This window comes from Xiphias gladius, chromosome 8 (genome assembly GCF_016859285.1).
Source record: "Xiphias gladius isolate SHS-SW01 ecotype Sanya breed wild chromosome 8, ASM1685928v1, whole genome shotgun sequence".
Taxonomy (NCBI): Eukaryota; Metazoa; Chordata; class Actinopteri; order Istiophoriformes; family Xiphiidae; genus Xiphias; species Xiphias gladius.
In genome coordinates this window covers 7,598,935-7,626,556 of record NC_053407.1, presented here as the reverse complement: position 1 = coordinate 7,626,556, position 27,622 = coordinate 7,598,935, and the positions used below count along the sequence as shown (strand labels likewise).

The window sequence follows — 27,622 nt, the reverse complement described above, 5'->3', positions numbered from 1 at the left end:
AAAACACACATCTGGAGCAGAGAGAGTGCACACTATACCCAGATGTGCTCAAGTGAGACACACACAACACACACACACACACACACACACACACACACACACACACACACACACACACATACACACATACACACTTTGTAGTAAAATCATGGGCTTTTACTCTGTTTTTGGGTAGATGGTTGGAGCGTTTTTTTGTGTGTCAGTGTGTGTGTGTGTGTGTGTGTGTGTGTGTCCAGACGTCAGCTGTGTCTGTCAGGTGTATTTGTACAGAAGTTGACAGATGTTATTTTGATGTTGATGAGTGTTGAGAGTGACAAAGGACGAAGAGAACAGATAACAATGAAATGATGACACACACACACACACACACACACACACACACACACACACACACACACACACACACATAACACTCACACAGAGTCTTTGCTAGGAAGTCAGCCATGAGACAATGTTTGGTCAAGCATGGTTGGGTGGAGAGGCAATTAGTAAAAGCTACGTACAGTATGTACGGTGGGGATAGACAGTGTGTCTCCTACTCCAGCTGTTGTGTACATACAAATTGGTCAATTACTTTCACATGCATATGCATGCCTGTACATTTGTGCTCCAGTTAATGCAAACAAGTGTTGATGTATAATGTATGAGTCATATCAACCCTTAATTGTTAATGCCTACGTATTGTTGAAACAAATGACCAGAGTGTTGCGTTTTTTCAACCACCACCCTCCACCCCCTTTCTGAGCAATAGGCACACAGATTTTGGCCATTACATCCATAACAGCATGATAACTTGACGTGATTGTAGGCAACTCTTCTGAAAGTGTTGGACTGTTGCTAGTTCAGTAAGTGTTGACTTTAACCAAGAAACTGCCTTAATCAAAGTTTATTATATAAAGTATCTTTTTTTTAACTCTGATTAGTCTGCTGTGGTATTAATATCCTCAATATGTTGAACAGTTAATAATTGTTTGATCTTAACAAAAGAAGAGCTCTGCTCCGTCCAGAACGTTTTCTGTATTCAGGTCTTTTCCCACATTTGCTTGAGGGTTCCCCAAGCACAGGTTGATCACTATAAACACTCTCCTATATCTGGTCGATTACTTTTATATACCAAAGTAAAATCAGATTTGGGGCTGTTGACTAAAAAATTTGTTTAATTTAAAGTGAGCCTATTTTCTATAGCTTTTGCTGAGCAACAGCCCTTGTGATAGTTATGAAAAATAGTAAATGCTAAAGGATACCATAATAGTGGCACAAGTAGTGAAGAGCTGAAAAGTCAGTGAACTATCTAAAGTTTGCCAACATTAGCCAACATAAACTACTGGTCATACCAGACCAAGTAAGGGTGTAGCAGCAAAATCCTTCAGTGTATTGAGTTGAGCTTCCTTTAAATGTTACATGGTCACACTTTAAACAAGTTTAATTGTTCAATTCACACTTCATTAATATGTTGCCTTTCGGACCAAACCTATTCCTGGCAAGTGTGTATGCATCGAAACTCTCACAGCGAAGTCCAATCACACATGCTCACAACACACCTGCTGCCCCTCACACTTTCCTAGTCTGACTCACTGGATGTAGACTGTGGGTGTAAGCCTGCCATTGCTCACGTGTCTCATGTACTATTCTTCCTTTCCGTTTCCCTTGCCCGTTACTGTTTTCAAAATCCCCTTTGCTGCGAGAACAACCACCTCCGAGCTAGGAAGTACACACTGATTTGGATAGTGCGGTCACACAGTAGGAATACACTTTTACTGTTTTCGTGGCTTTTTTTTTTTAGCCATTTTAATGACAGTGACCGGCTCCCGATGTGCCAATGTTACACCAAAACAAGATTCCCCCGACACCATCTTGGGCTTAGTTTCACCCAAGACAATTTTGATTGGTTTAAAGAAATACAAACAAGCCGGTGCGTTTTTTGTCCCAATAGCAGAATGGTAATAGGTGCAGCCAAACCATTTTCCAGCACTGACAAAGCGCTGAGTAGATGGATCTGGCTATGCGAGACTAGAATCTGCAGTTTATCTGTCCAAGACTGAGCTGTCTGTGTCTCCTTCAACTGCATGCATATATATACATGACATAGGCCAGCAGAACCCACCACTGTGGGTCTCTGTGATATACTGTGACTGAAGTGAGGCAGTGCCGCCAACAAAAGTGGTAATGATGTAGAAACTACTGAAACAGCTGGTGATTACAGCATCAGCAGTATGCCCCCAACTGTATGTCCAATCTTAGGGAACAAACAGGAGGTGAAAAACAAGAGAAGGAACACCAAACAATTAAATTTAAGTATCCACATTTTCCACTAGATTGTGTAAAATCTACACAGTTTCTGAGAAGTAGTTCATGGATGAAGCAAAAATCAAAATGGATTTCTTACCCGTCAAACAGAAATGTACTGGCTTCCAGTGTATAATTTTTTCTTATTTGTTTTCTCAACAAAAGAGTAAACAACAACAGAGAGCTTACGGGGCTGCCTGAGCAAACTTTAAGCAGTATCTATTGTGTGGCTTTGCTGTATCAGTAGAGGTGAGAATCCAAAGAGGAGTGCAACAGAGAAAGAGACACAGGCAGAAAGATGAAGAGTCACTGTGGAGAAATAAAGAGAGAGGGTGATGGAGAGGAAGGAGAGCACCAGAGAGACAATGAAACAATGCCCTCTAACCACTGCACTGACATCTCTTTGTTGGGAGTGTGTGTGTCTGTGTAAGCTTGCGCGTGTGTGAGCATGTATTAATATTGATTTAGCATTCTGGCAGGGGGTCTTTGAACCTCACTTTCCCTGCTCAGGCCCCTAGGGATATATTTTAGATACACACACACACATGCACACACACACGAGAAGTGGTGTCAGATGTAATTAATGACATAACCTGAAGCCTTGACTGAGAGACAGAAAGGCGTGTATATAATGTGTATGACTGTCATACACATCTGTGACACATCTGTGTGTCCTTGCATGTCTGACTGTTTGTGAGACTAAGAGACGGAGTTGATGAGTAAGAGAAGAGGGCTAAACTGTGATTCCCAGTAGTGGCTCTGCTCTGCATGTGAACTCTCTTAAGTAGGCCCGAGGACTGTTTAACTGAGTACTTGTCTATGCATGTGCGTGTATGTGCATTTTAGTGTGCGTGTCGAGCTGGATGTTTTATCCAAACATCGCTGTCACGTAGCCTCTATCAGCTTTTTTATGCTTCAGGAGAGGGACAGATTTTATGAGTTTTCAGACTTCCAGAACCTCTGCTATTGGTGTCACGATTCACTGATTATATCCAGAATACTTACAGTAGTTGTTCCTAATTGGTTCCTACCTTTAGAAGAACACAGTTAAATGAACATTTACTACACAGGGTATAGAACACATTAGAATAATTAAATAAACATGAAGAGATGTTCGCAAATTTAGCAAAGTTTAATTTTTACCAGGCTAATCTGTTCTTTTCGACAATTCAGATTAAACTGTTGTTTTAATTGACAGAAAATATACATGGATATTAGTGATATTGTGTGACTCGGGGTATGTTTTCAGTCCTTATGTGGACAAAGACATGTCAGGGAGAATGACTCAACTCTCTTTTTCAAGTCTGTCTCTAAGACTTCTTTTTTCTTGAGTAACCACTGATTTTGAAAGGTAAAACTTTTAAAGGTATGCACTGAATAGACAATATGAAACCTTTAGAATCTGAGATGGCAAAAACATACAGTGTGTTAAAGGCAGCTGTCTTTCTTAAATTATCTTACCCTCTTTCTTTATGTATCTTGATGCTAATATGTACATATATGTAAACTTACTGATGATACGTTACTGGCAACGTGACAGTTTATCTAGCATTTGATTTTTTTTTTTTTTTTTGCGTTGTTCTCATCTGTCTGTCTTATTTGCCAGTTGCTTTGTTGGTCTGCCTCTCTGTCTGTCTTCAGGGAGTCTCTTTACAAGTCTATACACTCACATACACGCATGTACACACACACACACACACACACACAAATCTCTAGACACATGTATATTTGATTCCTGCCTCAGAATAATTAATAACTTTGTGTTATTTATTTATTTGTTTGTATTTGACACTGACAGAAGTGAGAAGTGTGTGTTTGTGCTTGTGTGCAAGCGTAAGGAAGAAGCTATTATTTTATTATTCAAATGAAGTACATTGAAAATGTACATTATTTTGCAAGGGAACATTTTTGTTTTTCTAACTTCTGTCTTTGTATCACACAGTACATATATGTGCATTTAAAATATATTTTTCATTGATGATCTAAACACATCCACTGTAGATCAGAATCTTGTTTAAAAGGATATCATGGATATGGATATCATACACGTTAAATATATATATATATATATATATTTTGTTCTAGGAGTAACTTTAATGTGTTGTAATTTACCTTTTTGTTGCATACACATTTTCCTCAACTAGCCGTGTCAACTTTTATGTCAGTTGAATTTCAACATTCCTCAGTAAATTCACAGTTAAGCTGGATTCTACTCATAGGTCAAGAGATCAATAACTATAGCAATAGAAAGAACAGCAAGAAAGAGCAGGCTTTGAATCTCTATGGTATCTCTGCTTTCTGCCTCTTTTCTAATTGTCTTCTCCCTGTGTGACTGTTGTAGGTGAAAATGGTGAATTTAGAGGGAAACTATTGATCTTTGACTTTTAGGGGCTGGCACCAAACCCTGAAATTATCTGTTAGTGCCTTAGACAGGTGTAATTTTTCCCAGTAAATTTAATTCTAGTTGTACTGGAAATATCTCCATACCATATCTCATTGTCTATGTTTCAATCAGTATGAATAAGATCAAACACTATTGAAACACATTTTTTTTAGTCTAAAAACATTGTGAGCTAGATAATCCATCAGAGGAACCTTATAACTTTAGTTTAGTTTTCTGTTTTCTTGTTTCCTTGTGGCGGAGTTGAGCACTTTTATGTTAGTCCAGTTAATGTGTCAAACTCTGCTTACTGTCAACCACCTAAAGTGAAATCAGGAAAATAAGCCCTTTATTACACAGCACCTTGTGCATTTAATTATCCATACTGTAGCCCTTGGTGACAAAATAATTCAGGAATAATTAAACATAATCAGATTATATTGATGCTTAATCTTACAAGCTCATGCATCTGATCACAACTTGGAGCAGGTAATCAACAGCTTGTTCCTTTATAGGAGTGACCGTGCCGGTCCTGGCGATTCAGGGGTGATTGTGCTCCTTGTAATCCTGATCATTACCTGGTCCACCCAGAAGGAGATGTTTTTTCTCTAAAATGTTACCTAGATTAGATGTTCCTAGTAGAGTTTGGGCACACACGTACACATACACACATTGAACACACTGGTAGTAATACAGAGCTTTAAGGTAAATTGTGTAGGATAAGGGCTTTAGCTAAGTGCTTCTTTAATCATAAAGTGTTAAATACGAGCTGTATCTGTCCCCAATTTTTAACAGAATGAATCACCATAAGTATTACAGTTACTGACGTACAGTAAACTAACCAGTTGATTGCAAACTACCGGGGTTGTTCATTTTGCCATAAAGTAAGATAGGTAAGTAACACAGGAAAAGAGAAACGTAAGATATTGAGCGTTTTTTTTTCCTTCAACAGTTTAAAAAAGGACCATTTTTACTCTGTCCTGCTGACTTTGTTGACGTCCTCTGCGTTTGGTCTTTCCAGTCACAGCTTGTCTTTGCTGAAATTGAGGCTGATTTTTTGCTGTGAAATTTAGACAATCTTTCACCATTGATAGATACTGCATGATTTGCCATTTTGCACCTCTTTGTGCCTCTTTGTTGCTTGCTCTGTTTTCTCGTAGCAGTCATATTTACAGCCAAAAGGCATCCTCCGTTTCTCTTGCTCACCCACCCACACACAATCACACACTCACAAACTCACACATACACAGTGTGTGGCTGAGGGAGGTCTCTAGCTATGGTTGCAGGTATCTGGCAGACTTTTCCACAGATGACCTAGTAGTGATTTACTGTCTTCATTAGCATGCTACCAACTGTACTGAGTGTGTGTGTGTGGGCGATACATTTGTGCTTTAGGGAAGTTTAGAGTTGGCTAGCTATGTGTCTTTTGTGTTGAAGTTGAGTGTGTTTTGGTAGTGTGCAAGTTTTAGGATCAATAAAAAAATTTTGGTTTCAGCCTCCCCTCACATTTCTCTTCTTTTCTACCCTGTACCCCGCTATTCTAGTCTCTTCTAATCTGTTTGTTGTATTGTTTCTATGACCACAGCGTGGTTCACTTTGGCATGGCCTGGTATGGCACTGTGGTGTGCGTTTGTGTGTGTATGTGAGGGAGTGACAGGCAGGGTGGCTCGGTGGGGGATGTAGCTGGCCAGGGCAGGGGGCGAGGACAGACAGGCTGGACCAAGGTCACTCCTACTGTGTGTGTATGTGTGTGTTCCTATATCCATGTCCATTTGTCCACCTGAGTACAGCTGAGGATGTGGCTAGCTCCCTCTTTTTCTTTCTCAGTGTTCCTTCTCTTTCTGTTTATCTCCTTTTGTTCCCTTCACTTGAACATTGTGTCTGATGCAACATGATGACAAATTATTGTGTTGTAATTTGTGACATACAACTCAAGACAAAGTAAAAAGGATGACAGGAACCTTATAAAATATCTACATTTGTGCTGAAAACAATTACTTGATCTACAAAAAATTAACCTTCAACAATTTTGACAATTCATTTACCAAGCAACAAGAGGAAACGTTTGCTGTTACCAGCTTCTTAAATGTGAGGATTTGCTTCTTTTCTCTATTTTACTTCATTGTAAATTGAATATCTAACCTTGGGCTTTGGGAAATCTGTGTGTTTTTATTTGTTTGTTTGTTTTTTTTAATTTTTTAATTTTTAACTATTTTCTGATGTTTCATAAAAGAAATATTAAGACCTATCTCTACTCTGTCTTTTCCTGTATCACTCTTACTCTCTGTCTTTCACCATACTGTAAATCTCCCTGTCTCTCTCTCTCTCTCCCTCTCTCTCTCTCTTTATTGTATATATCTCTCTGTCTCTCTCCCTGGGTCCAGATGGGCAGTTTGCAGGTTAACTGGAACAGCTGGAGCTGCATTATTAGCATCCTGCTGTGAGCTCTTATTGTCTGGGTTCCTCTCTTCTTTTACTGCCCGTCTTCCCTCTTATTCCTCTCTCAGTTTTAAGGGTTGTGTTTTATAGTCATGCAGAATGATATGTGGACAGTTAAGATAACCGCGGTATATTACAGAATGCTTGTTAAGTACATGTAAAGTTAACAATTACCAATCCAGAGTACTGAAGTTTTTACATTTTTTTTTCATTTTTCTATTTCAGTTTGGTAATTTGAATTATTATTGTTTATTATTTTATATTTAATTTTCTCCTCACTTTTTATTATCAGATGATATGTGGTGTGGCATGCTGTCATGTTTAGGAAAGTAATTTCTTGATGTTTTGACACTAAGCCTTGGAGTGTGTGGTGGAGTGTGTGTGCACGGGAAGTGCTTTTGGGGTGGAGTTTGGTGAACAGAAAATTAAGCATGTCTCTCAGGCCTATCCCTCCTGTGTGTGTGTGTGTGTGTGTGTGTGTGTGTGTGTGTGTGTGTGTGTGTGTGTGTGTGTGTGTGTGTGTGTGTGTGTGTGTGTGTGTGTGTGTGTGTGTGTGTGTGTGTGTGTGTGTGTGTGTGTGTGTGTGTGTGTTGTTGTGGAATGGAGATTGGCTTTTTAGTGGTATTTGGATGCAGAGATGCAGCGGGGATAAGCCTGCTAGCTCCCTCTGACTCCCCCTGGGGGCACAGATTAAAGAAACACACAGACACACACTGGCAGAGATAGACATAGTGTACACAAAACACACACACACAACAGTAAACAGCAGGATAGGATTAGATAGAGGTAAACACATTCACACATATCTGGTGGATTTAGCAAAAAAAAGGGAACGGTTATTGAATCGTTAATCAACACAACACACCTTTGCTTTCTCCTTCCCTACATTTCTCTGTCAGTGTCTTTCCTCTCGCCACATGTCTCACACACACTCTCACATTGCCCTAAACTGTAGTGTCTCAGTCTCTACATAAAAGAATAGGAATGTCAATAACAGTTGTTTCCAAAACAGAGTGAATTAGTCATTCACAGAAAGGAAGAGACAGTCAGGGGTGACCCTCTCTCCACCACCTTAACAACTAGATCAGAGCCTTGATTACGGTTGCCGTGGTGATTAGCCTTCGATACAGATATGCTTGCTAACCTGGATGGGTGGGTGATTTTGTGTTAGAGTGTGTATGTGTGTTCTAATTTATCACACCACGGTGGGCTCCCAGGTTTGATCCACTGTACACCTAAATCTGACTTTAAAAAAACTGCCTATCTCCTTCACTCTCCTTTATATATGTGTGTGTGTGTGTGTGTGTGTGCAAGCGTAACTTTTTTAATCTAAAAGGTAACCCTAACGTGCAAGTTACAACCAGCCAGCTTGGACTGAGTATTCAGTCCAAAAAAAAAACCAAACAAACAAACCAAACCAAAACAAAACAAAAAAACAAAAATTCATCTTACAAGTCAAGTTCTCTCTATGGGTTCTGAATCCTAGGCTAATAAACTAAACATGAAAATTGTAAATATCTTCTAATTATCTTTTTCTTCAATATTCTTTCATAGGAAAATGCATGATAAAATAATTTCATAACAATACAAGTGACTAAATAAAAAACACCTGTATTAAAAATAAAAATACCTGTAATTAATTAGGGCATGCCCTTAGCCACCATAAATGCTTTTTATAACTCCGAGTGGATGTCTTCTATAGCTTTAACCAGCATCACCACACAAACAAATGAACACACATACACATACTGTTGATGTGCATCCGGGGGGCTGTATTTGTGTTTTACTTATGTAAACAGATGGGAGAATGGAGAGAGTATTGAAAGAGTAGAAAGAGGAAAAGAGGAGGTAAAAGGGACAAGAGAGGGTGGGGGGAGAGGGAGGGAAGGAATGGGCGGCTAGAGAAAGAGAAATACTTTAGTTTTAAAGGTTATCCTAGGGAGTGGAGAGCTTGTGTTTGTGTGTGTGTGTGTGTGTGTGTCTGTCTGTCTGTCTGTCTGTCTGTCTGTCTGTCTGTCCATGTGTGTGTGTTGATGGTTTATTCACACACAGTGATTAGGCTTATTCCCTCTTGGCCACTTTCAAGCTTTCAATTAAGATTCTAAACACAAATATACTCTGCATTCATTACTCTCATCCCTGCTAACGAGCTAAAAAGAAGTGTGTGTGTATGAGTGTGTGCATGGCTGTGTGTGTGTGTGTGTGTGTGTGTGTGTGTGTGTGTGTGTGTGTGTGTGTGTGTGTGTGTGTGTGTGTGTTTGATACTAGGTTTCTGTCTGCTTATTGGAGGACATAATAATTCCCATTTTCTCGTGACATCGTTGATTCCAAGGCCGATGACATGTGCACCTCTCCGGTTTGAATATTAAAGTCTCATTACGTATGATAGACTTGTATGTCAGCTGGTCATTATTACAGTCAAGTGCTCTCCAGATGACACTGATCTCCCTTTGTTGGTGTGTTTTTTACTGTTTGTGAACAACAGAAAGTGTGTGTCTCTGTGTAGTTAACATGTAATGTTTCACTGTATACCTGTATCCTGCTGTTGGAGCTTTTTACTTTATTTTCGTGCACTTCAGAGCACTGTAGTGCCTTAATATCCCTGTCATATGAACAACTAATCGTCCTGACACGATGAGCCTTGTCATACAATATACTGTACTTGGTACCAGTAGTTTCTTTGCTTTCTCAATTACTCTCACTGAAAGGTAAATTCTATAGTTGTTTTTGATAGACCTAAGTCTTGTGTTTTTAGTTTTCACCATCAGTCACATCAGTTGTGGTAAATTTTTATGGACAAATTTACTTGCTGTGATTTGGTAAATTGGTGATCCTTCGAGGCAGAGCCTTGAAACCAGTTGCCCAGAGTCCAGTCAGACAGAAATACAAGCTCTCAGATAATCAAAGAGGTTTTTAACAAAGCCTCTCTTGAACCCTAATAATTACTAACATATTTGGATTTAAAAATTCCAAAGTTAACCCACTTACATTGACCGTTGTCCTGTAACCATCCACTGCGTTGTAATACAGCCTCATTTTTTAACAGGAAATGCCTCTATATATAATATGCGTTCAGCTGTAAAACTGCATCCAGAATTGTTATGTCCCAAGGTTACAGCAATGAAGTTTGTGTGTAATGAAACGGAACAAAAATGAGTGCTTTTCAAAATTCAGGTTGTGAGATTTTTTTTTCTAATATGCATTCATGTTTTTTCTGTCTAATATCTTTATTGACTCACTTTTCAAATTTTTGTTTTTCATTCATGTTCAAATCAATAAGTTATTGTGTGTATTGCTACAGAGACGAATAAACACTGCCTCCCAAAAGCTAATTAAGTTGTGATTGTGAATTGAGATTAAATTTATAATGTATTTGTATTGCTTAAATAACCCTAAACAGAGAGAGAGCAAGAGACAGTGACGATGTATGGTGTGTGTATGTGTGTGTACTTGATCTTATATCCTGGTGGGGGCTTTAACTGAATGCAGACTAAGAGACTGTTTTTCGAGGGTTAAGACTTGGTTTTAGGGTTAGGGTCAGAATTAGGTTTAGGGTTGGGGTTAGGTTCAATTGTGATAGTTAAGGTTAGGGTAAGGGGGTAGGGAATGCATTATGGTAATGAGTGTCCTCACAAAGATAGAAATACAAATGTGTGTGTGTGTGTGTGTGTGTGTGCTTGTGCTTGTGCTTGTGCATGCACATGTGCATGCGTGAAAGTGAGAAGGCTTTTGGCTTCTACATAGCGCTCAAGCTTCCTACTGTTATGTAATCTGATAAGGAAAATCCAAGCTACACACACACACACACACACACACACACACACACACACACATTCATACAGACACACATACAGTCTCCGTCCAAAACACACATGCACTACACAAATATGCTCAGTTTGTGTTTCCTTTCATTATACACACAAACACAAACTGGTCATCACCATATGCTTTCCTTGTCTGCCAATAGAGTGTCTGTCTGTGTGTGTTTCTGTAGTTATGTGTATGAGGGAGAGTTTCCACTGGAAGTAGTTATTACAGGGTAATTGTCAGATGTGTAAACGAGGAATGTTGCCAGTAGTGAAGGAAGGAAGAGCATGATCAGTCCTTCAGAGTCATATTTCTTCATTAGTTACACATGAAAAATTGATTTGTTAGCTCCATTGTACTAATAGTGTAGAATTTTTCAAGTAAAGACGTTGTTTCCATTGAACTCTGTTCCTTCCATCCTTAAAGTGGATGTTGCTATCACTAACCATTTTGAAAAGCATAAAAGATGAAGATAATTGATAAATTCTCCTGGACATTTACTTCATCAACATCTGCCATCTGAAAAGCTGAAAGTTGTGGCTGTTTACAAATGATAGCAAAGTGCCTTTCTTTCTGTTTGAAGCTGTAAAGTCTGGTCTTCTATGTTTGCAGTAATTACACATCTTCAAGATGTGTAGCATTTTTAGCTTTTTGGAGCTCTCCAGCAGCTGCCTGCTAAGGTACAATCATGTACCACAGGTTGTCCTTTGTCATCTTCTCTTTTATACACATTTGATACCTGCATCTACAATTACTCTGAATAGGCCAATATGTGTTATCTGACCTGTCACAACCTTCCTCCTTACCTGGGTTGAACGTGGGTTGTGCACTTGTTCGGCTTTGCTGAAGAGGCATCTCTGTATGGATGAGAATTTCTTACTGATGTTTAAACGACATCTGCGTAACTGACTACCATACTATTGCAACAAAGAGAAAAGAGACCAAGAAACTAAGGTGAAATAGAACATTGAATAAATATTTGGCACTTATTTTCCACAGATGTATGCAGTTAAAGTTGCAGTCTGGAATCTGTGTAAATGGTAGTGACGAAAGATTAACCTCTGACAGAAGACCTGAATGAATGGGTCAAAAACAGGTTGCTTGAGTAGTACTCTCTTATGAGTAGTCATAAGCGATTCCCCTGTATCAGAGGGGTATAACTCGACCTCCCATCTTTATTCAACAAAATGTAAAAATCCACACAGTAAGATAAGGAGTAAACATATGATGAAAATATTAACAATTACCTCACAGAGAGAGTAATAGAAACAGAGAGGGAAAATGGAAGTTGAGAGAACAGAGGGAGAATGTGTGTGGGTGTTGCGTACTTGCGGGACCTCAGTACTGCAGCATTCTTCCTGTGTGTGTGTGTGTGTGTGTGAGAGAGGGAGAGGAGGCTGAGTAAAGGTGGGGGGCACTCTTGGGACCCCTCCAGCACTGCAGCAGGTTTGCTCGTGTACATGTGTGTGTGTGTATATTCTCCAGCCCCCACATAACCAGTGGGTCAAGCCCCCCCCCCCCCCACACACACACACACACACACACACACACACACACGCCAGACCCTTCCGTTGCCATGGAAACACACCTTGAGCGCGCCCCCTAGAGAGGTGCATACTCCTCCTCCTTCCGTCCACTGCTCTCTTCTTTGCTGCACTCTTTCTTTCACCCAGCTCCTCTGTTGCTTTTCCTCCTTCCATCTCATCATCCCTCAATCCATTCCTCTCTCTACAGTCCACCTTCCTCTCTCTCTCTCTAATTCCATCTCTTTCTCTTGCTACCTCTCCCTTTTTGTCCTCACCATTGCCTGGCTTGGTTTATGGCCTCTATGCCGCCAACGGACCAAACACACACACACACACACCTTGCACTGCTCTTTCACACACACACACACAGCCTCATATAATGTGGGGATGGAGGGGGTTGACAGGTGCAGGGAAGGGCAGTAATGGGGGGTAGATGCGATGCCCAAAGGGACCCCCAGAGACAGAGGAAGGAAGAGAGGGTGGGGGCCAGGCACCCAAAGGAGTTTCCATGCCCAGACTAAGAAAGGGTTAAGAGCTGTGTGTACTGTATGTTTGCATACTGTATGTCTGTTTGGTGTGTAATAGGGGAAGGCGAGCACCTTAGGGATCCATCCCCAACACAAATCAAGGAGCTCATTTATGTTCTGATGCATGTTGCAGGGGTCTGTGATGAGGCCAGTGTGATGTGAATGTGTGTGTGTGTGTGTGTGTGTGTGTGTGTGTGTGTGTGTGTGTGTGTGTGCGTGCGCGCATGCGCTGGTGTGATGGGGATGATGCCACCTGGTCCCTCTCCTCTGGTCAATTAGCAGAGAGAGAGCAGGGTTATGAGAGAATGAGACTGAGGGAGAACATGAACTCTGTGTGTGTGTGTGTGTGTGTGTGTGCGTGTGTGCGTGCGTGCGTGCGTGCGTGCGTGTGTGTGTGTACTTCTATCTTTGTGAGGACCAATTTAATTTTTAGACCTTGGGAGTGGGGACGTTTTGGGAAAGTGAGGACATTTTAGCTGGTCCTCACAACTTCAAAGGGCTGCTAGAGGGTTAAGACTTGGTTTTAGGGTTCACGTTAGAGCTAGGTTAGGTTTAGGGTTGGGGTTGGGCATTTAGTTGTGATGGTTGAGGCTAGGGTAAGGGGCTAGGGAATGCGTGTCACAATGAGTGTCCTCACAAAGATAGAAGTACAAGTGTGTGAGTTTGTGTGTGTATGTGAGAGTAACAGACTGCATTATGGACTTTTCTCTATCTGGTTGTCTTCCTTTTTTCTTGCCCTCTGTCCATCCACACACATTACATTCTGTCCTCACACCGTTTCTGTTTCCTCTTTTCTTTCAATATTTTCTGTCTTTGTTTTTGTTTGTGTGTGCTCACATTAAAAAAAGAAGATAGCTTTGGCGTCTTTGGAGTCTACCTCCCTATCGATAAATTGTTAAAAGCTATCTCAATTTATTTGTTCTCTGTCTCTGTCTACCTCCCTCCCTCTCCTATATGTTGTTTGAATGTTGTTACTTGTTTGTCTGCTGCCCACTATGAAAATAGTAACACTACATGAAATGTTCATGTTGACAGTTACAGGCACAATATGGACAATGTTGAACACTTTGAAACTGAGTGCTATTCATTTTCAAGGGTACATAAAGTCTATGTAGAAATGCCAGGGGCAAGTATTACAGTATATTTCCTGTGTGGAAATAAAGAAAAATGTCTTAACTAGTACTCTTGTTACCACAAGAGTTGGTATAGCAGCAAATCAAGAACAGCCAGCTATGCATGATGGGAAATGCCTGCATAGCTCGAACATAGGTCGAACATAGCTCGAACATTTGACTAATCAGACTGGTAAGCTTCAAATGCACATTGTGTAATAGTCATTCTGCCATATAGAAAGATTTGTGTTATGTTACTTTCATGTTGGTATAACCATAATATTGATTTTTTTTTTTAACAATTACCGGTGTATAACAGGGATGGAGGAGATGACTTGATGCATGTTTTTGCTAAGTATGCATACTCTGTAGCCAAATTAGGGACCAGGATACAAGGCATAAAATAATCCCCAAACTTGCTTTGATGTGCATTGAAAAGCAGAAAAAGTTCATATTCTATTGTGTGATAACAAACTCAGAGGCCTAACCTTCACCCTGCCTCTGTCTCTGTCCCTCTCTCTCACTCTCTCCTCTCATCCCTCTCTCCCCTGTGTTCTCTGTCCCAGCATAGCCCTCCCAGGGTTGTGTGTTTGTGTGTGTGAGAGAAAGGGAGAGTTGGCTGGTTTTACTATTTTCTTGGGGTCCGAAAACCAGGAACCAACCTTAACCAAAATGTTGGACCCCATAAGTTTAAATGGCTGTTCGAGGGTTAGGACTTAGTTTTAGGGTTCAGGTTAGAATGAGGTTTAGGTTAGTGTTAAGGTAAGGATGGGGTTAGGTATTTAGTTGTGATGGTTAGGGTAAGGGGCTAGGGAATGCATTATGTCGATGACGAGTCCCCGAAAATATAGTAAAACAATGATGTGTGAGTATGTCTGTGTTGTGCTGGTGGATCAAATGCACTCTGTGAGGCAAAGCGTAACGGCAGGATGCTGTACGACTCTGTCATCTCACTATGGGTCACATGCACACACACTCGCTCACACACGGACTGGGTCTCAGAGGGGGACAGCATACAGACACTGCGGTCCCCACACATACTGATCAAAACAATGTATTTGTCAGAAAAGAGAACTCTTTCATGGGACACACGCACACATAGATACACACACACACAGAGGCGTTGGAGGCCTCTCTCCATGCCCTTGTTCCGGACAGCCCAATTATCTCTTTGCACCTCGCTGTTTTCCCCTCAGTTCTCCCTCTCTCTGTTTTTTTGTCTTTCTCTTCCCATCTCTCACTATAGTTTTGTCTTTTTCCATCGGCAGCCACTTTTTTTTTCACTCACCCTATAACTGATTGACATTTAATTAGCTTCTAAAGTTTCTTTAGTAAGGGTGATGGTTTTATTGATGTCATCTTTGCGTGGTGCCCTAGACACACACTCACACGTTCTCCAAAATACAGCAAAAAATAAGTTCTATGCAACAATAAACAAAAGAAGCATTTTTTATGATTATTGGTGAAACGATCAATCTACAAATTTGATAATTGATAAATTGTGCAAGGTAATTCTTAGGGAAACTTTTGCTGGTTCCAGCTTCTGAATTTGAGGATTTGTTGCTTTTTTTACTCTTTGGATTGTAAATTTAAAAATATTTTGGTATTTCTGACTGTTGTTTGGTCAAAACAAGCCATTTGAAGATGTCAATGTCACATTGGTTCTTGCCTAAATTATTAATCACATAATAGAAAAAAAAAAATCTAATTTCTTAGAAAAAACACATTTTCTTTTTTTTGTAAATTTCCCCAAATTAAGGCTTCATGATTGACACCAGTGGGGAAATAGGTTGGTAGTTTGATTCTGATACATATATATAAAAATGAGCATAAATATCAGACATGCCATTAAGAGACAAATAGGAGTAAAACCTTACAGCACACCCTTACTAATGTAATGCAATTATAAACATAGTTTGAGCTGTCTTGTGAAGAGTATTTCATGCAGTTTCACTTGCTTTATAGGGAGCTGTCTTCTAATGTATAAATGAGATTAATTAGCAATAGTATAGATGGTTATTTAGTTTTTGTAATTACAGCCTGAATACTTGCAGTAACTTTTTCGCATTCAGTATGTATCAGACTAGTGAGGTTGTCACTGTCTAAAATCTCGGACTCTGGGTAATAGGCACATCATTGTGTACTGTACATGTAAAGGTAACCAATGTTTGACCACTTTCTCTGATCGTGGCCATGTGGGAGAGAGTGAGACAACTTTTGAAGAAACCGTCACCCTACTGAGGGCAAGAGCTTTAAGGGCTTTCTACAGAGACCCCCAACACAAACACACACAAAAATACACACACTGAGATCACTGAAGCACAGGCATTACTTACTTATTCACCCTCTGCCTCTATCTGTGCCGTTTGTATCTGTCTTTCTGTCTTTGGCTCTTGTTAAGTTGCAACACTAGTTTTCTCTTCCGAAGAAATGCATTGTTAAATAAAAGTGTGCTTTTAATAAGACAAGTAATATTTACATGATAATGAAAATATGAAATATGATGATTAAACTGGTAGTCCTGTACACTCCTCCCTCTCTCTCCTTCTTTCTCTCTCTGTGTCTCACTCCATGTGACTCTCTCCTGCTGTTACAATCTCCTAGTAAATGATAATGAACCTCTATCTGTCTCAGTATGTCTCGGACACACTGGCGCCCCACAAAACCTAGCAGCCTTTGAGGTTTGTGTGTGCCTGTGTGTGTGGAAGGGGGGTGTTTGGGGACCATGACCATGGAGCATACCATCTCATCCATATAAGCACATGTGGCACACACCCCCACACACACACATTCACACACATCACACACACACACACACACACACACACACACACACAGCTATTGAGACAGGATTAGGGCACCCTTGTGTTGGCCTTTGAGGCAAGGAGAGATAGGAATCTTTGTGTGCGTGCGTGTATTAGTCAGTATGGGTGTCATGGGTGTATGATTGAAGTCGTTATTAACCCCGCGATCCCCTGCAGCTCTGCAGCTGAAGTTCTGCAAAATGTTTGAGTGTGTGTGTGTGTGTGTGTGTGTGTGTGTGTGTGTGTGTGTGTGTGTGTGTGTGTGTGTGTGTGTGTGTGTGTGTGTGTGTGTACACTTACAGGAAATGAGATAAGTGATAAAAAGAGGAAAAGACACAGATTGTGTTCTCCATGAGTTGTCTGTGTGTTATCTGAGTCAAGGTATGTGTGCATGTTTGTGTGAGTTTGTTTGTGTATACTTGTGTGCAGCTCCACAGGGGGTCACATATTGGCCCGCAGAAGACACCATCTGATGTCTCCGGGCAGTACAGTCCTATGGTGTGTGCGTGTGTGTGTGTGTGTGGCCCCATGTGTTGTGTGTGTGGGCGACTGGGGCAATGGTCCTGTATTGTACAATGGTGATAAGGACAACAGGCAGGAGACCTGATCGTCAAGGGGTGCATTTGTGCGTTTCTATGTGTGTGTGTTTATGACGCCCACCTTTCATCTGGCCTTTCACCGTGGGTGCTGTGATGTCACTCACACCTTCTTAAAATAGACACAGATAAACACAAACACACATAAACACTGTTATAATCCCCAAGTGAGAATGAGGAGGAAGGATGGATTGTTTGTCTAGGGTTTGTGATGAACATATACCTGACCATATTTGAATTTGATATCAACTCTCTTAATCTCTTTCTTATTACTCATTTACATCAGAGCACTGCATGTACAATAGTGTGACTCATTATTCTATGACAAATTGTGATGTCTAAAAAAGTAGAAATGCTTTATACACAATCTCAGCAGCCTGTACAAATGGATCAATTAAGGTGCCCCATTACTGACAGATGGACAGCAATAGTAGTAAAAGAGACAGACTGAAAAAGAGGGGGGAATAAGTATAGTATATGTGAAGATACTTAACAAACGGTGAGGAGTTTGAATTGGAGCCCACACAAATTAATCAGCAAGTGGTGGACTAAGAGGGACGATAAGGAGACACTTAAGGAGTAATGGGCAAAGTGAGGGATGGATGAGTGACTGCATTGGGGAAGGGCGGATAACGAGGACAGAGGGAGGGAAGGAAGGATGGCTATAGGAAGGGCAGATCATCCACAGCCCCGTTGGGGAGGACAGACAATTACCACTTGGGGCAGATATGGCACTGGGGTTGCTGTGTGTGAGAGATGGGGGAGTGTACAAGGGAGAATGAAAAGTGAAATGAGAACGTGCAGCAGGGGAAAAGAGGGAGTGTATAATACAACCTATATCATAATGTCTGTCTGAACAACTCAGCTCATCTGGAACTGAGACTTAAATTTTCACTTAAATGAAAATGTCTGCCAGTGGAGTGTGAGTTTACTTGTTTTTAGTGCAATTTAGCTCATTTTGAAAGGGTGTCCTGGTGCAAGGAGAATGTTTTAACTCAATATATTCTATTGTCAATTCTTCCCAAAGTAATATACAGTACTTCTACTACTGTATACCCTCATATAATTTCTGAATAGGTGGAATTGCTTATGAAACAAATGAATTATTCCACATTTTTAATGTATTTTTAAAATCATTTTTCTGAATAATAAATCATTATTAATATTAACATTACAATGGATGTAACCAGGGAGAAAAATGTGGAGTGAAACTCAAGTCGAGTAGACCTTTTTCACATCTCATGTCATCAGATAGGACTTATCAAGATGTAATTAATAACATCCCAAAATGCTGCAACAGAACCATCATAAATGTTTGTAATGTAGCTCTACCTGTGCTTTTACTACCATGACAACTGCAAATTTCCACTGATGTTTACAATGGCATGAGAACAAGAACAGAACAAGTTTGGGAAACACTTCCCTATGTTAGCAAAGTGAAAAAATAGTTATTATTGTCACTTCTGTTGTTATTCCTATTATTGCCATATGCAAGTTTCTTCTTATATATTATCTGCACACATCAGTATATTCTGATTACTCACAACATTAAAACCAGTTATCGGTTTTAATGTTGTGGCTGATTGGTGCATATCTGACAGTGTCTGACAGTTTCTGTATGTGCAGGCGACATCTGTCATGTGTGCTGTATTAGTATTGTAAAATAATGTGATATGTTGCTGTTTTTGTGTTGTTTAATCCAGCCTGCACGTGCATGTCTGTCTCTTATTTGCAGAGGAGGGCATCAATCATGAGTGCAAGCTGTGTAACCAGATGTTTGATTCACCTGCCAAGCTGCTTTGCCACCTGATAGAGCACAGCTTTGAAGGCATGGGAGGTACCTTCAAGTGTCCCGTCTGCTTCACAGGTGAGACACACACACACACACACACACACACACACACACACACAAACACACAAACACACAAACACACATTCACCTTCAAGGACAACAGAACAGGTAACACTCACTTGCCTGGGTCCTGTCTGCTTTGTATTTAAAATGGGCACAGACACATGGTGATACATACTGTACACAAAAATGTGAGAACAAGCTAGCACACAATGGGGACACAAACATTGGCCTGTATAATCACATACACAAAGTCTAGTACACCAACAGAGCCTTTGATCTGTATTAATTTTCTAGTACTGTGTATCTCTGATGAGATATAGAATACTATAGTCAGTCTTCTGCTGTAATACTAAAGAGATATTGTAATTTATTTTGCTTTCTGTTTTATATGCTGTGTAGTCTGTTAGCTGTTATATTTGTGAATATGATTGTTGTCACAGCTTATCACAAATCATATGCTTATCTAGGTAAAAATGCAACATGAGGTTAATAATAGTGTTGGAAGCTGGGTTAACACATAAATCTTTCCTGACATGAGCTCCAGTACCTGTTGTGGCTCAGAAATGGCTCTCCCTGGGTTACCCACATCATGATACATTGAGTAAATGTGCTGTAATGGCTGTAAAGCTTTTGTTTTGGTTAAACTGTAAGAACACATTAGGAATATTCATTGTTTTAACATTTCTAACTGTGGGAGTAATATTCCAGCAGGGTGCCACTGCCAAAGAAGTACTGACTATGTGTGTGCAAAAGTTTATGCAATAAATACCACCAGACAGGAAAAATATGAAGCACATTAGACGTTTGCAATACACTGAAGGGCTGTGGTGTTTAAAGTTCTGTTCGACACCTACAGTAACTAAGTCAGCACCTTTGCTCTCCCCCTCCCTTGTTCCATCTCTGACTGTGTATCCCCATATGCTGAATTTCTCTCTCTCTGTGTCACTCCATCACTCTCTTTCCCTCTTTCTCTCCCTCCGTTGTTTAGTTTGTCTTGTGTTGTGTGCTTCCCCCCCAGGTACGGAGCAACACTTTAAACTTTAACTCTATTCCTTGGTGGCTTATGAATTAGTAAGATGGGCACCACTCCTACGGGGAGGCTTAATAATTAAACGCATACACAGCCACAGTGAAAGCCAAAAGTTTACTGAAACAAAGGGGGGAGAAAGAAAGAAAAAAGTATATGCGACAACACTGGAGCGGAAGTTAAAAAAAAAAGATAATTTATTGATAAATATCACAAGGTCTGTTGAGGATAGCTCTTCCTGTTTTCTCTCCTTCTGTCTCTTGCTCCCATCTCTCTCTTTTTTTCCATCCCATATACTCCCTCCTTTCCAGCCAGCCCTTCATTTGCTTTGTGTGTGTTGATTTGGTTATCTGTACTGAAAACTCAGTTGCCATTTGGTACTTTGCCTATAGTAAATAGCCAAGTCATTGTTTTGCAGTGGTCATTTAAACTGTCCAGTTGTAAACAGACCAGTACCTTAGCAGATTCTATAGTTCACTGGCCCCAGTGATGGACACACCCACAACGATGCAGATTCATCTGTTATTTTGCATGATAGGAAAATCTCAACTGCACAGCCACCTTGACCTAATTTCTTTTAGCTTTTGGTCTTTGAAACTGTTTTTGATACCTTCAGCTGTGGTAAGCATTGGATGACTAACTTCATCAACTACACACTGTGTAATGTGCAATGTAATGTTTGTGCAATGTTTGTTCCTCTCCCAGTGTTTGTGCAGGCCAACAAGCTCCAGCAGCACATTTTTGCTGTCCATGGCCAAGAAGACAAGATCTACGACTGTTCCCAGTGTCCGCAGAAGTTCTTCTTTCAGACAGAACTACAGGTAGGTGACCTTAATTCTACCTCTGTGTTGACCTTGATCTGACTCTTTGTCTTTGTCTCTCTGTGTACTGTTCTGGTCTGGCATAAATTAGAGAATAGTGTGTGCTGGTGCGGACAGGCTACCTCAAACTATAGTAAGTGGACTTTGTCAGAAAGTGTAGTCAACTAATAATCTAAACCCAAACAAGATAAACATAGTTATGTGGTACCCACCTGCTCTCGCTCTCCTCCTCTGTTGGTCTCTCAGTCATTACATTTCTTCCTCTCTTCTTTCTAGGCTTCCACCCATCCTTCAACATACAGTAACCTTATTCAGTACTTTCCTCTGTCCTTCCCAATTACTTCTGTTTCACAGAATGCTCTGTTTACCGTTCATCTTCGTATTCTCCCTCCACCCTTTATTCATTCCTCTGTCCCTCTCTTTCCGTCTCTCCTCATGAGGCCTGAGCAGGGTTCTGGCAAGCCTCATGTCATTAGGTTCCAGACACATTTGAGTGTGTGTGCGTGTGTGTGCTTACGAAGGAGAAGAGAGGCTATAAGTAACCCAAGAGTAGGTCCACGGCCAGCTGTGGCCAGGTCTGTGATGATATAAACCCTTCCTGTCCTCTTCCATCTCTTGTACTCCTTTGGCAGCAGACTAGTGACCTGCAAAATCTTCAGGTTAACCATTAGTCCTGTTATAGGTGAAATCTGTAACTCATACAATCACTCGCTGCATTAACCAGAGATGTAAGTTAAAGATGGCATATCTGACAGATGGCATAGATTTTGTCGAAAGTTGTGTGAAAGCCTGCAGATTTGAATCCAATACAAAACACAGAAAATTCACGAGCTAGTGAAGAATGGTACTTCTGGGCTTGTGATCAATTTCTATGTGTGAAAATTAACAACAAAATTGTGCGCAATACACTGCTTACAGGAAGTGGATCTGTTTTGAAGATAACTTATTCACACTGTCAAACAGGAAAGGTGCAGCCCCATAAGGCATGGCAAGGTGACCAACATGTCTCATTAGCGGAGTATTTCTCTCCTAGATCTCTCTATTTTGTACACTACATCTTAACTGGTCATGACGTTGCCGTCCAAACATTTACACGGTCTACCTCAGAACGATAAAGTCAAGTATGCAGCTAGTAATATTGATGCCCAATCAGTCTGAACACTAATAGTGGTAAAAGGGGTTCATTACATAATAAGTGCTGTACTTGATGTAATTTAAAGAGTGATGGGTGTGCAGGCAGAGATGCAGACAAAGAAAGTCAGAAGAAGAGAGGAATGCTGTAAAAAACTAATTGTAATATTGATGATTTAATTGTAAGAAGGCCTGCTTCAGCCACCACACAAAGACCTACAGACACACACACACACACACACACACACACACACACACACACACACACACACACACACACACACACACACACACACACACACACACACACACACACACACACACACACACACACACACACACACAAAGTGGGAGTAATATTGGGCTGAAGGGGGTGGGCATATGGCTGGCCAGTCCATTTAACAGCAGGGTGACTGCTGGACCCTGTCGGTTAATGTCCACACATAGGCACCACTCACACCTCACACACTCCTGCACACCTCCACACACCTCTACAAACATGCATACACACATACTCTGTATGCCACACACAAACACCTCCACTCCTCTTCCATATACACTCCATCTCCAACTGATGAATTGTTGACATGATCAGTCGGAGAAGTCAGTGCTGTTACATTTTGTTTCAAAAGAACTTGACTACCTCCCACACTGTATGCCTGAATTACTATTGGTTGGTCTGCTTTTACTTTTCCTTACATTAATACACTGTCAAGTTTGGTTTCAGTAGTGATTGTTCTTAGATGTATCAGAGTAGAGTCGAAGGAAGACAAACTACACAATTTATCAACACTGTGAAAAATTTAATAATGCTAATTTAATATTTGTTTTCTTTAACTACATTAAAATCTATTTTATCTTCTTAATGTTACTGGTTATGCTTCATTCTGTCTCATATCAGGCTAACATGAGTTTGGTCAAATCAAATGAGTTTAATTCTGTTGTTGTCATTCCAGCTACATTGTGCTAAGTTCAACTTTTTTTCATCCCTCAGCTCCATGTACTTCTTCCTGTTTGGCTGCTGCACTGTGGCTATATCCATCTTGTTACTCTCTGGTCCTGGCCCAAGTGTGTGTATTTGTGGGTGTGTGTGTGTCTATGTCTGTGCCTGTGTGTCTGTGTGTCTATGTGTGTGAAAACTTGCAGCCAGAACCCAAACAGCTCCATTGCCCCTTGGGAGGGTTCTCCAAGTGGGCTAGACAGAAAGGCTGACAGAGGGAGATGGAGAGCTACAACCATGGAGGTTAATGCCACTGCTAGCTGTTATCAAATGTGCGTGACTCTGTGTGTGTGTGAGTGTGTGTTGGTCAGCCACAGAAAGTGGAATGGGGTAATTTGTGTGTGTTTGTTTTAATGAGGTGCGGATAGATGAAGAAGGCTGGTTGGCTAGTTAGAAAAGACTTTGGTCCCTCAGAGGGACCATATGATGTTCGGCTCATTCCTTCTCTCTCTCTCTCACACACACACACACACACACACACACACACACACACACACATATACATACACAAACACAGACTCACGCCCAACGGTCATTGCAGCATGGACTCGCCGCTGCATCATCCTCTCTCCCTCCTGACTGTATTCCTTCATTCCCTCTTTCCATCTTTTGTCTCTCCCTCTGCATACAAAGTCCTTCACTTTCTCACCACCACTCTCTCAATCACTTGCTTTCACATCTTTCTATCCATCTCCTATGCATACATACCACAATTTTTTACTTTGTCACTTCCTGTTTCTGTCCTTCCTCTTGCTCTATCTTTCTCTCTCTCCCTTTCTTTGACTCCCCCATCTGTCCCAGAAGAACCAGCCCCTATGCATATTTTAGCCCCTATCCTCTCTTCCTCTCTTCTGTGCTTCTCCCCAGTGCCCCATAAATAGTGCAGACATAAGCTGGTAAATAAGAGATGTTTTGGTGTGTGTCTGCGTGTGTGTGTGTGTGTGTGCGTGTGCATGTGTGTGCATGTATGTGTGTGTAAATAAAAAATGCTGTGGCCCTGATCAGAGTGGTCCTTCTGGATCTCTCTCTGCCTTTACTCCAAGACTTCACAGACAACTTTCTCATTCTCTCTCTTTTACTTTCTTTCTTTCTTTCTTTCTTTCTTTCAAAAGTAGCATTACTGTAGGCAGCACTGTCCCTTAATCGAACACTAACAAACAATTGTTTTTACATTCATATAATATTTGAAAACATACTTAAGAGTGCACAATTCCCAGTATTTTATCAGTATCCAAATATCTACAGTATATAAAGTAGTTGTATGATTTTTGGAGACTGTCTGCCTCTTGTAGAAGTATTTCTGGTTTGATATAGTCATCCAGCTCTGTATCAGCTCTGACTCCTCCCCATGTTACTTTCACTGGCAGAATTCTTGATCTTCATATTTTTCTTAACCCTCCAGGGGCTGCTATCCTTAAGCTTCTGCCCTCAATGCTTCCCTCTATCCATTGCTCCATCCATCACTCTTTCACTCCTCCCCAATCATACCCCTTTTTCTGCCTCTGTGTCTGTTGTGCTACACCATTTCCTTTAGCTCTAGTAAATATTTAAACACTGTTAGATGGGTGGATTGCTGGTCAGATGAATAAATGGAGGGATGTGTGCAAGGATGTGGGGGATCCTTGTGGACACAATTAAAAGAACATGTAGTGTACAAATAAAATGATGGATGGATGGATGACAGGATTAAGGGACAGACTGATGATCAAAAACTGGGGAATAAAAAAACAGACATATAGAGGGACATAGAGAAATCAAAAGTCAGACAGAAAAACAGACACATATAATGCAAACATACAAAGGTCTAACTATTTCCCAGCATTAGAGATAGTATATCAGTAACATTCTTTTAATTGGTATGCAGCCAGTATGGGGAACTGCAGCCTAAAGATATCGACCAATCTCCTCAGCAGTTACTACATGGTGTCTACACCTGGAAAATGAAAGAAATACTAAAATCAGTGCCCTCAAAGCAAAAGTAATAAATTTTGGTTGTTAATACAGGGCAGAGAATAGCTTGGCAGACAGTTCAATACGTTTGGGTTCAGTTCATGGCAGAGCTGTGTGTGTGTGTGTGTGTGTGTGTGTGTGTGCTTGTGTGTGTGTGTGTGTGTGTGTGTGTGTGTGTGTGTGTGTGTGTGTGCGTGTGTGCGTGAAATGACCTGTGTTTAGTAGTCTGTCTGTGAATAATGTTGTCTTTGTCTTTGTCTGAATCTAAGAGCATCGCTGCCTCCCTCTAACTGAATTATGGAAAGGTGTGGATGTGGCTGATCTGGCAGTAGGGTTTTATGCATGTGTGTCTGTCTATTTGCCAGTGTCTGTGTGTTGCTGTCAGTTTTGAGTGTTGTTTCAAGTCATTGTATGTACTCTCTGATCCATACATCCCTTGCCTCTGTGCGTGTGTTTAAATGTGTGTGTGTATTAATTTGATCCCTAGATCCCTGTGGCGTTGAAGGGGAGCGTACTCAACTGCCCCACTGCCCACTGGGAGACTCTGTGTTATTAGAATGGGGAGCTGGGACACACCACACGCACACGCACACACTCTTACCTTCCTGAATCCCTAGACTTGAAGCTATTTGCAGGAGGGGAAAGACAGACTGAAACAAAAAGAGCTTCAAAACAAAAGAGAGAGGTGGAGAGACAAGACTGCAAGCCAGCCAGCCTTACATGATACTGCTACTACTACTACTACTACTACTACTACTACTACCATAGTACCACAGGTACTACTATTTCTAGTATTACTGGAAGTAATAAAAGTATTTGAACCAAAAAAAAAATAGAGGCAAAGCAATACAAACAAATTAACAAAAAATGTTTTAAAGAAAATGTAAAAGATGGTGCTGGCATTGCATTTAACTGTCCTCAATCTCAGCAGACTTTTTTCGTCCTATGACCACCTAAGGAAAAATTGCATACAAATTGTGGTTATATCTGTTAACACTGTTGGGATTTTCTGACGTGTTCATTTTTTCACACTGTGAATGCAAAGCACATTCTGTTCATGTTAAACATAAATAGAGGAAAGAAAATCTCAATATGGGATCAGTTAATCATCTGGAAATGTTATATTTATATGTTTGTACACCTGTGTGTGTCTGCATTTATGCTTTTAGGAAATTACCAACAGGAACCAGTAAAAAGACAAACACAGTGGGTCTCAGTGAGGAGGAAAGATAGAAAAAATGAGTCAAAAGAAGTTACTTTGATGCTTTGATGTAAAGCAGAGGAACAAATAGACGGATGCAGAGAAACAAAAACACGCAAAATGAGATAACGTGGGATAAAGAGATAAACAGAGGTAGGGACAGATACAAAGGAATTACACTATGCGAGCCAGCACCTGGAGGGTTTTAACAGCTTGGACCATGTTCTTGTCATTTGTGTGTGTGTGTGTGTGTGTGTGTGTGTGTGTGTGTGTGTGTGTGTGTGTGTGTGTGTGTGTGTGTGTGTGTGTGTGTGTGTGTGTGTGTGTGTGTGTGTGTGTGTGTGTGTGTGTGTGTGTGTGAACAGAGGCAATGTGTCACCGAGCAGGACAGACTCTTCATGGCGTAGTGTTCTATCAGCCCTGCCAAAATACACTCATACAGACATGGACACGGCACTCACAAACCTAGTGCATCTCATCACATCAACAGCTGAAAAATAACTCCACAAAAGATTATCTGTGTGAACAGTTAGTGTAAACATTTACACAGTTTTTTCCTCTTACTTTTCCAGCCCTTCATCAGTTTTTCCCACTCTTTTTGTACCTCGATGATGGGTAAACTTAATTTTGCTCTGGAGCTCTGTGTTATTCAGACTGTGTGTCATTTGAAGAATGTCATTAGAAAATGAGCATTTATTAGAAACGGAATGTGTCTCTGAATGTGTCAAAATATTTTGTAAAGATGTGTGTCAGCGTAAACAAATTATTATACTTTGACGGTTTCTGACAGTTGCTTCAATCCATCAGCAAGTATTAACTCTTATAAGCAATTAATGGATTATCACAATAGTTGCAGATCTATTCTCTGTCCTTTGTCTAATTAATTAATTGACGAATGGTTTCAGGTCTAATATATGTATGGATTTGACCAAGTCAACCAAAAATGTGAAGTTCTTATTTCATTCATATTAAGAAGACTTTTAAACCAATATTAGAGGAACGTCTAGGAAAAATGAATCTTATTTGTATTGCAAGTTTTACCGATCTGCTTTCCTCTTTTGTTAATTGTCTCATGTTCCCTTATAATTATATTGTGATCCCTGGTCGGGTCCTGATCCCCCGGATGAGGAACCAGTGTATTAAATGATCTTGCCTAAATC

At 40.5% G+C, this 27,622-nt stretch overlaps 1 protein-coding gene across 2 annotated transcripts in view; it reads left to right on the top strand.

Annotated features, from left to right (window-relative positions):
• The window catches only part of znf423 (zinc finger protein 423), an 81,722-nt gene that overhangs the window by 46,037 nt on the left and 8,063 nt on the right, over window positions 1-27,622 (top strand). For both annotated transcript variants that reach the window (XM_040133099.1, XM_040133101.1), the window contains exons 14-15: window positions 19,213-19,344; window positions 21,065-21,180. In XM_040133099.1, coding sequence (XP_039989033.1) covers window positions 19,213-19,344; window positions 21,065-21,180 — 248 coding nt within the window. The remainder of the gene's footprint in view (window positions 1-19,212; window positions 19,345-21,064; window positions 21,181-27,622) is intronic.